This window comes from Populus trichocarpa, chromosome 2 (assembly GCF_000002775.5).
Source record: "Populus trichocarpa isolate Nisqually-1 chromosome 2, P.trichocarpa_v4.1, whole genome shotgun sequence".
Lineage (NCBI taxonomy): Eukaryota > Viridiplantae > Streptophyta > Magnoliopsida > Malpighiales > Salicaceae > Populus > Populus trichocarpa.
In genome coordinates, this window is record NC_037286.2 from 25,033,735 (window position 1) to 25,045,628 (window position 11,894).

Sequence of the window (11,894 nt, forward strand, 5' to 3'; positions counted from 1 at the left end):
TTTTAATTTCATATTATGGGTATTTTTTTTGTTGATAAACATAATAAAACCCATTCACATTTTATACCCTAAAATTAAATACTTGATGTCGAACATGACAAACTAGATTCTATTTCCACCTTATAAAAAAGAAAAAGAATTCTGTTTTTTTTTAAAAGAAAATAATTAAATTCTTTTCCGTTCTAAAACGAACGATTAAAGCGGATTACGGGTTTGAATGGGATCTAATCTAATCCATAATCACCCCTCATATTTAAACTCTGTGTTTCTATATATATATATATATAAAAAGTAGAGAATTTTCTCTCAAGTTTCTCTCTTCTATGGAAATGGAATTTCCTTAGATTTCCAGCAGGTAGAAGAGAGAAACTCAAACTTTTTACAGATCGCATTTCCACGGATCATCGAGGACATGGTGAGAAGCTTTGTATCTTTATTTCTGATTTATTTAATAATTTCAATTATTCCCTTTTCAATTATTTCCTAATCATAAAACCGAACTCCACAGTCACAAAAAAGATTTTTTTTTTTGTTTTTAAAAAAGGCTTGCCTAACATGATAATAATAATAATATATTATGTTTTGACGCTCTCTCTCAAAGTTTGAATAGAACAAAGCAAACCAACGAACCACCAGAAACGACCCTTCCTTGCTCTTGCGTGGGCGTTTCAATTCAATCCTAACTAACTAACTTTGGCTTGTATCTCCACTGGCTCTGTCCTATTTTTTAGTTTCCGTTACAAAAAGATCGCAAGAGCAGAACGAGTGTCAACTGGTTTGTTACTTTTTTCCTCGAAGAAATTTCTAAGATGACGGAACCGAGCAGCGAAGAATTAACAGCAGAGGCTACTAATGGAATTCCAACGGGGCTGAATCGGATAAAGACTCGGCGAGTATCATCGAAGGAACAACTGAGCTCAAAACCTGACGAGTTGACTGAGTCTAAGATTCATGTCGTAGCTTCTTCAAGGCCTCCTGTGAAGGATAAACAGAAACCGATGGCTCAGGGTCGTGGAAAGAGCGCTTCTTTCAAAGCAGGTCCGATTTTATTTTATTTTAAAGTTCAGATTGATTTTGTTCCGTTGTTTTTGGTGTTAATTATGTATAGTTAAGATGAATCTTAATTAAAATTACTAGTCAGTGATAAGCTAATTTATTTACTAGAGATAGAAACGAAACTCAGCTGTTTTTTTTTTCTTTTTTTTTTTGGATAAAGGAAATGAAAGCCAGCTCGTTATTTACTATATATATATATTAAGCAGTAATACAATTAAAATAGGAATCCAATTGGCGGAACTGTGTAAAATTGATTTGATCAATTCCTAGTTGATTGAGATTTTTCAAGCTGCAAAGCAATTTTCAGGGTTAATTAGTTGCGTGGGTATTAATGATGGCAACTCATCTCAACAAGTTATAGGGAATGCTCAACTGATGAAATTTTTGTTGAAGAGAATGTTACTGTAATAAGGTGATAACGAGGAAAACGTGAGGGGATTGGTGTGAAATTTTAGTTTTTGTGTTCTTTTATGGAGTCCCACTATAGAGGCATGTGCTTGTGTGAAATTATCAAATGTTTAAGGCTCACGAGAAGTTAGGTCAAAATAAGAGTTGACAGCATGGCTTATGGTTCTTTTCTTGATGGAGCTTAAAGAAGGTACCGAGGATGATTTTTATGGATAAGAACTAATTGTGAAGTATTTTTTTTTCTTCGCTGATAAATGAATTATTTGGCGAGGGAGACACTGCAGAGCTGAAGGAATTGATTTAAGGTCTAATTGGATTCTGTTAGTTGGATATCGAGCATAATCTATAAAGATGGATATGCCTGCATAATGGCTAGTTAAAATGATGTAGTGATGTCCTTGTTTGCCAAGACTAAGTTTTTAGTTTTTGTCCTTGGCACTAGCAGGATCAAATATATTGTTCTTCCTCTTGTTGATGGCCTTCCTGGAGTGGTGGTAGGTAAACCATATCCCCTTCCTTTCTTATTAGGAATGAACGAGATATGGTTTCCTTTTAAGGTTATGCCATGTGGTGACATCTGTTCCAGTAGATTGGAATCCTATACTTGTTGGTGAAAAGCTAATATTTTAGTCCAGGGAAATTTCTTTGAAGGCTTTCTACAGATTCACTTTCCTTCTGTGATCATTTGTGTAAAATAAGATATCTGTTTTTAGTGAACAATTCAATCTGATATCACACTGCTGTTTATTTCTTGAATTGAAATAACTTTCTAATTTCATGTTCTTTGAAGATTCCCGTAAAGGAAAGAGCATAGCTCAATGGATCACATCTTATTTATCAAAGGAATCCATTCAAGTTATTAATGATGTTTCTCCAAATGTTGAGGTGAGCCTGGGGTTAGCATCCTTCTGAGGTTTGTTTGTAGTACTTCTATGCTTGATTGGACTCTGTACTTTAGTGGAAGCACTAATTAAGCACGCATCTTCTTGGGCAGGAGGGGAATTTGGAAGCTAAGACGCCTGATAGAAAGGAGCGTGCAGGAACTGAATTTACCAGTGGATGCAATTATTTAAATGAGGAAATTTCTTCATCAGAGAATCCAAACCGGAGTAAAGTGTCAAAAGGCTTAAAAAGCTTTTCCCATGAATTAGGACCAAAGGGTGGCATTCCTCCTGCCCAAACACGGGCTCATAGCTACAGTGATTTGAAGGTATACTTAAAGAATAATTGATTAGGTGATGCATAATATTTTTTTTTAATGGTAGCATCAGTTTCTTAGTCATATTTCAACAGCCTGTTACTTCAACAGGTTATTAACTTCCCCTTTCTCAACGGGCCATTGTTGATCTCTTATGACCCATATATTCTAAATTATCTCTCTGAGAGATGACGGTTATATCATATAAAAAGTGACTACTGGTATACCATAATAAACGGGTTAAAACCCCATACGAAAGATTCTTGAATTATTTGCATTGTATGTGAAACAAAAGGGGACTTCTCTGTTATGTATGTGCTTCTTTGATGAAAATCTTAATTCACTCTATTGACTCTATGCATCAAGAATAATTTTACTACTTTCTTTCTCTCTATCTCATGAGTTGATAACAGGAGCTGTTGGGTTCTTTGCATTCAAGATTTGATGCTGCTAAAGCAGTAGCAAACACAGAGCTGGCTAGTTTAATCGGGGATGCCATGGATGTCCTTGAGAAAACTGACTTCTCCTTGCAAGAAGAGCAGAAATTGGCTGTAGATCTTCTGACACTGTCTCGATTCTGTATGGAGATGAAGTGTTCACAGTTTCGTACGAAATGTGAAGACATTGTTCAAGATCTGACAGAGAAAAGGCAACAGTGTCAAACAGGAATCCTCAAGTGGCTGTTTACTCGCATGCTTTTCATATTGACACGCTGCACAAGACTATTACAGTTCCAGAAAGACAGTGAACCAATTGATGAGAAGTCTCTTCGTAAATTGAAAAAATGTCTGGAAAGTGTCCCTTCTGTTGAAATGAGCTGGGCTGCCAAGCGTGGGATTGCTGATTCTGATAGTGGTTATGCTTTAAATCAGAAAGTTGATGTAAAGCAAAAGTTGCAGGGACAAATTGCTGCGTCTTCTCTCCCTGCAGAAATATATTGCTGCTCTGAACAGCCAACTGATCAGAGTGACTTAAATTCCAACAAGGATTCTCTGTTTTTGGAACAAAAGTTGCAATCACAAAAATCCAAAAATGACCCAGTTTCACAAGTGCAACATTTTTGTCAGGGCAATAACAGGTCTTCTGGGAATATTAGTTACAATCAGAACTGTAGTTCGCTTCATGAGCAGGGACAAAATTTAGATGATCCTATTGACAACCAGGGGCGAGTTCTAGACGGATCTGATTTAGTAATCTGTAGGATATGCGAAGAAATTGTTCCAATTTCTCATCTCGAATCCCATTCTTATATATGTGCATATGCAGATAAATGTGACTTAAATTTCCTAGACATAGATGAACGCCTCTCAAACCTTGAAGAGATACTGGAGCAGATTATCGACTCGCGCAATATGAATTTTCATCCATCATATGGCAGTCCTGAAAATTTGAGAGTACAAAGTACAAACTCTGTCATTACTGAAGGTCAGTCTCCCAAAATAAGTGAATGGAGAAATAGAGGCGTTGAAGGGATGTTTGAGGACATACATGAGATGGACACTGCCTTTATAGATGATTCTCACTCCCCCTCTGTTAACTTTAAAGGCCACTTGGGTGCAAAGTTACCCAACCATGGTGCATCCTCACCAGCTGGGAGCATGACATCGATTTCCTCCGCAAATACCCCCAGGGCTGGTCATTTTGATTCCTTCTGGTTAGAGCACAACAATCCTCCTGAGCTAGAAGATGTCCAGCAGGTTAGTTGGTTCTAGCAGAAGTTTTTTATTTAGAAAACCTTCTTCTATCTCAGAAATGAAACTTACATGGAGAACGAAGTTAGATTCTGAGACTGCACAATCTACTTCACCAGCAATATCATTTATCAAGAATTGGTTTTACTTTCCATTTTAGAGGTTATCTTGTGCCACTCACTTGTAGCCATTGATTCAACAGCTTAAACAAGCTTTGAATTTGTCATGCTTACAATTGAAAAAAAACTAATTCTAGAGAAAAATGTAGAAACAATCTTAAGTTGGTGGCCAACACCCTTCACTTGTTTGAAGCTCGACCTAGTTTGAGCATTTGAGGTTTGTAATCATGTCATGGATGGTTATGTTACTTTAATGGGGTATAAAACTTTCTTTTTCTCCTAAATTGGATCATTCATGGTAGCCAACTCTCCATGATAGCAGTTTTTGAAAGTCACAACTTGTGCTATGCATTTAGTGTTTAATGATGGCATCCTTATCAATTCTTTCTTTTGAGATTATTTTATGGCAGTGAAGCATGTTAACTATTCTTTCTGGTAATTTATTAGCATTTCTTTTAGTATATTTATTAGTATTTTTCAAGCATTCAGTACTTGTTCCTTATAGACATAGTTATTCTTACAAGGTTAAATGAAGACTGAATCTGCACTTTATCTATTCTTTTTTTTTTTTTTTTTCCGGCAGATGATTGACCTAGCAGACATAGCACGCTGTGTGGCAGGCACCGATCTTTCAAAAGAAGGGTCATCTGAATTTTTGCTCGCTTGTATGCAAGATTTGCAGGATGTTTTACAGCATAGCAAACTCAAAGCTCTTGTAATTGACACTTTTGGAGGCCGAATAGAGAAACTTCTGCGGTAATTCAAGAGTATTTGAAAGAGATTTCTTATATTACTACAACCCTCAAGTTGTTGAATTATTCATGTCAAATTTCCTATGACATATGCAGGGAAAAGTATATACTTGCTTGTGATTTAATGGATACAAAAAGTCCAATTATTGATGAGAGATCTAAGGAAAACTTGAGACTTCCATTTGATAATGCATCTCAAAGCAGTGCGGCATCGACACCTGTGCATGTATCAAATAAAGAGCGGACGAGCATTGATGATTTTGAAATCATTAAACCAATTAGTAGAGGTGCCTTTGGAAAAGTCTTTCTTGCACGCAAACGAACAACAGGAGATCTATTTGCAATAAAGGTAAAAAATCAATGCCAACCCCATTTGGTTTGCAAGTGAGGCATATGCAAGTTGTTCTTTGTATGGAAATTTTGCAGCAAGCTCCATGTTTCTAATTGATTTGTGCTCAATGTTAAAAAAATAGAGGCCTATGCATAAGTACACAAGCTACATGTTGGTACCAGGTTGATGAGTTGAGACAGGAAAGGTCTGATGCAGCACTTGATTATATAAATGAATACGTAACATTGCAGCAAAACGACATTTTTTTCTTGAACTTGAAGGCACTACAGAGTGTAGAAAAAGGCTAAAAAATCATGGATCAAGTTGGGGAGGTTAGGAGAATTAGCTAAGCTAGGTGGTAATTAAGGTTTAGCTGTATGAGCTAGAAATGTGACTTTAATATGTGCATTTTAATGTGTTCTCCACCTTATTGCTAATGTAAACAATTATCACCTATCAGCTCTACCAAACAAAGCCTTAAATCTTAGCAGTTTAATTCTACCCATATCACTTATTGAACAATGGGTCATTATGGAAGCTACGCAGCTTGGAGTAATCTATAAATCTTTGTGTTCTTCATAGGTCTTTGTCAAAGTACTAAAAAGCATCTCTATTTATCCATTATTCTCATGGAATGTACCAGCAAGTAATTTCTCTACAAATTTTGCATTTCTGTTTTCCATTATTGGTCAACTATTTTGGTATATATTCTCATAATATAATGCCTTTTGTAGGTGCTCAAGAAATTGGATATGTTACGCAAGAATGATGTTCAGCGCATATTAGCAGAGCGTAACATATTGATAACAGTTCGGAATCCATTTGTGGTAATGTTCAAGTCTTGATTGCTTTCGTATTTACATTGAACTTGAGCACTTCCACAACCCCTTTTATTGGTCGTTTCCATACCTTCTTGAACCTGCTTTCTATCATTAGCTAGCCAATTAAAAATGATGGTCAATATTTTCTTTCTAGAACTTCTGAACCTCTGTATTTGAATGGGCTATAAAAACATGGGTCTTATCATTGCAGGTTCGATTTTTTTATTCATTCACCTGCAGAGATAACCTGTATCTCGTTATGGAGTATCTTATTGGAGGTGATCTATACTCTTTGCTGAGAAAAGTTGGTTGCCTTGAGGAAGATATAGCTCGTATATATATTGCAGAACTGGTCTGTTAGAACAAAATCATGAATGTCTTTATATGCTTATTTTAGTTCTGTATCTCAACTTAAATAGCTTATGTCTGTTCCAGGTTCTTGCTTTAGAGTATCTCCATTCTCATGGAATTGTGCATCGTGATCTGAAACCAGACAATATATTGATTGCACATGATGGGCACATCAAGGTCTGGTCTTTAAAGTTCACAATTTTACTGTTTCTACATGTACAAATTGTTAAAATCATTAATAAGCCATATTTGCATGTGTCTCCTTGGAATGTGTGCATCTGTGCAGGTGGTGGATGTGAGCACATATACTGTGTGCATTTTTGATGATGCGCACTTGCATAAATAATTGTTGTTCTCAATCCGCTCGCATGGGGGATAATAGTTTATATTTATATATATTCTCTTGGTTGCAGAATTGACCTAGTGCACTTTCAAAGTTGCTTTTGCACATATATTATTGCGCTTTTTAGGAACTGGAGTATTGAATGAATCTATTGGCTAAAACATTTGGAAACATCCTTTTAGTTTTCTTGCCAGATAGGTGATTCCCATCTAATATGCATCAAATAAAATGTCCATATTTATCCCTATATCTTGTAGTTTTGAGTGTTCTGCATCAGCTTCAGTTCTAGCTACTGGTGATGTACTAATGATTGCGTATGTGACCAGCTTACAGATTTCGGATTGTCAAAAATTGGCCTTATAAACAGCACCATTGATTTATCAGGACCTGATACAGATAGAAATGCATCTTCAGATCCTCCTAATCCAAATGCTCAACAAACAGAGGACAGAAATCGGCACTCAGCAGTTGGGACGCCTGACTATCTTGCCCCTGAAATTCTTCTTGGAACTGAGCATGGTTACTTTCTACCTAAACTAATATTTATATTCATCTCAACTTTACCAGGGAAGTGAAGTTGCTTTCTGGCATTCATGCAGGTTATGCTGCAGATTGGTGGTCTGTTGGAATAATCTTATTTGAATTTATAACTGGAATTCCACCTTTCACTGCTGAACGTCCTGAGGTATGTTTATATTTAATGTTCTCTTGATTTTTCTCGATGCTGCTAGTGGACATAATTTCTTTATATGCTCTAAAAAAAGATACTCTGTGCTCAAAATTAATTGTGTTAAGTTTTTTGTCTTGTCATGGCCACAGATAATCTTTGACAACATTCTTAATAGAAAAATCCCTTGGCCTTCTGTTCCTGATGACATGTCATATGAGGCCCAAGACTTGATCAACAGGTTGGCAATCAGCTTTGAATTTGTAAGATGTCGATAAATGACTTTTATTTTCTCCATCCCTTGACACAATGGAATTTATCTTAGTTTCTAATTCACCTTTTTTTTTTAAGAAAATGACAAGTGTTCCTATATATTAAATAAGGCTTGGAACTATTACTGACTATGGGATGCTACCACCAGAAGATTATTGATAGCTCAAATAGATAGAAGTTCTGGACAAGAAAAGTATTGATTATTTGGGTAAATATCAATCATAAATTGCAAGGTGATCTTCCCTACTCACTTGATGCTTAAAAACAGGAAGTTGCAGATTTGCAAGTTCAGATCTTGTGCATGCACGTGTTTTTAGGACAGTGCTTGATAATTTTAGAAGCTTGTATCCTGTAGCTTTAAATAAATTACACTGATAATGAGACTTTTATATACCCTTATATAATTCAGTGTCAACTAAGGGTGCGTTTGTTTCTTGAAAAGTGGTTTCCGGGAAACCACTTTCCAAACTTTCCTGTGTTTGTTTCTTGGAAACGGAGCCTAAGGCTCCAGTATAACGCCAAAATCGACTTCTTTGCATAATCATTATAATCATTCTCATTTTTTTCTCCAAAATTTATGATGTCCAACCATTTATAATTTTTACTCATGGAAACCTGGCAACACCATACCTTAGCTTCAACATCACCCTCATCAATATGTTATTTTCATATTTATTTTTCATTACCTCGTAGCTTTTCAGGTAATGAAATGCAAATTCTACCATTTTGATGTGATGGAGGATTTGTTTAGCATTCACATTTTACTACCTATGCCTTGAAGTTGCTATTTGTGTACACTGTAGTATAAGTTATCATCAAAGAATGGACTCAACTTTACACTGCCATATTACTCATTCAGCTTCAATTCTTTTCTATATAGGTTGATTATTCATAATCCAAGTCAACGGTTAGGAGCAAATGGATCGACAGAGGTTGTATTTTACTGTATACCTTTGTTGATTAAGAATCAAATATTTTCCCTGGGCCACTAAAACTCGAAAGATGACCTAATGAATTTTCAAATTGGCTTTTATTGTGCCTTGCTTATGAAATCTTATAGGTCAAAGCACATCCTTTTTTCAGAGGAGTTGATTGGGACAACCTTGCTCTGCAAAAGGTGTGAATTCATACCGTCATATTCATAATGGGAGGTTTAGATTCATAGTTCTCAAGTTCAAAATGACCAAAAATCATGCTGTCACTCTATTCCCCCTACATTGTCACTTGCATCCTTGCAAGCAGAAGTTTTTGTGGAGTTTATGAGTTACAATTACCTTATTCAAGTCATTTGATGCTGGAACAGGAATCAAAGTTACCCAAAAAAGTTATTTATGTGAAGATTAGGTCAGCCGGAGAATATTACTAATCAAGAATGTGCTGTCTCAAATCTGATTGTATCAAAATCATCCCATTATAATCTCTTCTGGGCTTTTCTTACAATGTAGATAATCCAATATATTCCAAGTGCAAACACCTGACATCATTTGTGCATAGTGAAAATGCTTTCTTCTGAGGCCAAGTTCAACAAGTATACAAGTACTAATCCCGTTTGCTTAGTGGAGCTGTGGCATCAACTAGCTCGTTCCATCCTGTTTTTATGTTTCTATATGTGCATAAAAATATTATGCATGCCTGACTATAAAACTTTGAAAGACACCAGCAAGATTTTTTTATAAATAATTTCGCTGGAATCTGCTGTTTATTGCTAAGTGGAGCTATGGCATCAACTAGGCCACTCCATAATGTTTTTATGTTTCTTTATGTGCATAAAAAAATTATGCATGCCTGACTTTAAAACTTTGATAGATACCAGCAAGATTTTTTTAAAAATAATTTCACTGGAATCTGTTATTTATTGCTAACTTTTCTATCACTAATTTTGTCCGTAGGCTGCCTTTGTTCCAAACCCTAACAGTGTAGATGACACGAGCTATTTTGTGTCAAGGTTTCCTCAAATGTCTGTTGGAATGCCAAATGATAAAGCTAGTAGCCATTCTGACAGCGACATGCATGACTCATCTTCAAATTCTGGTGTTGAGGTAGGAAACCTAATTTATCTTCATGATTCTGCTAAGTTCTGGGATCTTGCTTGTACTATTTGAATCAATGGATTTGGTCTGCCCCCCACCCCTCTGGCACAAAACAGGGAACAGGTGGCTGGTCTTTGAAAATATTAGCAGAAGGATGTCTTAAATTTATATTTGCAGTAATAGTTGGTTTGATAATTTTTATGGATACTACATCAAGGAGTTATATGAGAATTGGGCATTTATCCATTGCATGATATTGTATTTTCAAGATTTTTACAAGCAAAGTCTTTTCATGACAAATTTTATTATCAGCTACAAGTGTTGTTGCATAGACTTGAGTGATTGCATGAAGATTACTTTTTCTGTCATTGCTAGACTTGCATTAATGGCGCTAATCTAGTCTCTACAACACTTTCTTTTTTTCTTTTTTCTTTGGTCGAGAGCTGATGTCTCTTATCCATTTTCATATGAATGCTAGAAGTCATGATTGCAATTGTTTCATTGTCTTCTATTTCTTTTGCCAGATGGATGAATGTGGTGACCTTGCAGATTTTGATTCTTCTCCACTTGATATCTCATTGATAAATTTCTCTTTCAAGGTAAGCTAACTTGCAAGTTGCTATAGATGAAATGTTCTAAGAATTCCTGTACATCGTATGACCAACTTTGAGTGGATATCCAAAAGTTTTAGTACTGAAACACATACTTTGCTCAGTCACTCACACGTACTATCCACTAGATGAGAGTTTTGGGGAAAGGGCAGAATAATCATGGACCTTGTTGGATTATCATGTTCCTGGGTGCTGCTGGCTATAGGGTGTTATCTTGTACACTCTAAGTTATTGCAACTGCTGCTATAGCTTGTTTAAACATTTGGATGATGTAAATTTTCATGTTGCAAGAGGCTTGTGAAACATAATTTCAGACTCCCCATGGAAGGTTGTTTATTTTTTAAACGAGGTCATTGAAGATGTAATTTTGATGCAGAATCTGTCACAATTGGCGTCCATCAATCATGACGTGCTCTTAGGAAAGGATCCTGCAAAGTTCTCTCCATCTAGAGCTGCGCCGAACACATAGTTTACTGTAGTGTTCCGTGATGGATACATTCTTACAGGTAACAGTGTTCATAACGATTATTTGCTAGGGAAATCAAGTGAGAGGAGCAGCAATTGTTACTCAGTCCTCTCCCCCTCGTATAAATCGCAGCTCATAGCTTTGATCATGTAGGAATGCAATGGGAAGATGTCCTTTCTTTTTGTAAATATATAGTTGAATCAAAAGAAAAGCATTATTCTTTTTCATTGCTTTAATTTAATTAGTTGAGAATTCACCGACTGAATTTGTTCGGACGAAAGCAAGCACTCCCTGGAAATGTCAGAAATCTCTTTTTTGCGGTCCTGTTTGAGATCGTTACTGAAATCTCTACCTGTATTCTTCTTTTCCTGCTGCTCCAGTTCCATCGATTCAACAGAACATGGAAGGCGGAGGCGGAGGCGGAGGCGGAAAGGACCTAGATGAATGGAACATCAGGGTTTTTATGCAAACTCCATGGTAAAAAGGTTTACGCGGCCATTAACAGCAAATTCTCCAATGGCAGCAGTAGTTGAGTTGAAAAACATTTGAAATGACATCAGAAAGTGCCATGAGGCCATATGGAGCACAAAAGGTCGCGAACAAGGACTTTAACAGAAAGAAGAGTAGAATAACAACTCTATTGATCTTTCAGTCGACAAGCTAAACACATTGCAAAGAACTGCAAACATTCATACATTTCAAGACATCTTATACAGTAATAACGAAGGCTGCTAGAAAAAGGCCAAACACCAACACATGTTAATCAATGAGTTGAGA

At 36.2% G+C, this 11,894-nt stretch overlaps 1 protein-coding gene across 11 annotated transcripts; it reads left to right on the forward strand.

Moving 5' to 3' along the window:
* Window positions 1-266: 266 nt before the first annotated feature.
* Window positions 267-11,870, forward strand: LOC18096579 (probable serine/threonine protein kinase IRE4). 11 transcript variants are annotated; one of them, XM_024595335.2, is made up of 19 exons: window positions 267-415; window positions 732-1,038; window positions 2,255-2,349; window positions 2,459-2,674; window positions 3,076-4,359; window positions 5,056-5,228; window positions 5,321-5,573; window positions 6,290-6,382; window positions 6,588-6,728; window positions 6,812-6,904; window positions 7,397-7,589; window positions 7,670-7,755; window positions 7,890-7,978; window positions 8,891-8,942; window positions 9,071-9,127; window positions 9,900-10,049; window positions 10,565-10,639; window positions 11,028-11,157; window positions 11,498-11,870. In XM_024595335.2, the coding sequence occupies exons 1-18, from the start codon at window positions 413-415 to the stop codon at window positions 11,118-11,120; spliced, it is 3,453 nt and encodes a 1,150-aa protein (XP_024451103.1). In that variant the 5' UTR covers window positions 267-412; the 3' UTR covers window positions 11,121-11,157; window positions 11,498-11,870. The 11 variants fall into 11 exon arrangements, 5 of the variants coding, with proteins under 5 accessions (XP_024451103.1, XP_006386932.2, XP_052306688.1 ...); XM_006386870.3 differs by lacking the exon at window positions 11,498-11,870 and having other exon boundaries at window positions 11,028-11,344; XR_008058585.1 differs by lacking the exons at window positions 11,028-11,157; window positions 11,498-11,870 and having other exon boundaries at window positions 9,956-10,049; window positions 10,565-10,620.
* The last annotated feature ends 24 nt before the right edge of the window (window positions 11,871-11,894 follow it).

Excerpts from the sequence above, each read along its gene's own strand:
- LOC18096579 (XM_024595335.2), top strand. Across the intron at positions 1,039-2,254 it reads GAGCGCTTCTTTCAAAGCAG|ATTCCCGTAAAGGAAAGAGC; the intron begins GTCCGATTTTAT and ends TGTTCTTTGAAG. Across the intron at positions 6,383-6,587 it reads CAGTTCGGAATCCATTTGTG|GTTCGATTTTTTTATTCATT; the intron begins GTAATGTTCAAG and ends TTATCATTGCAG.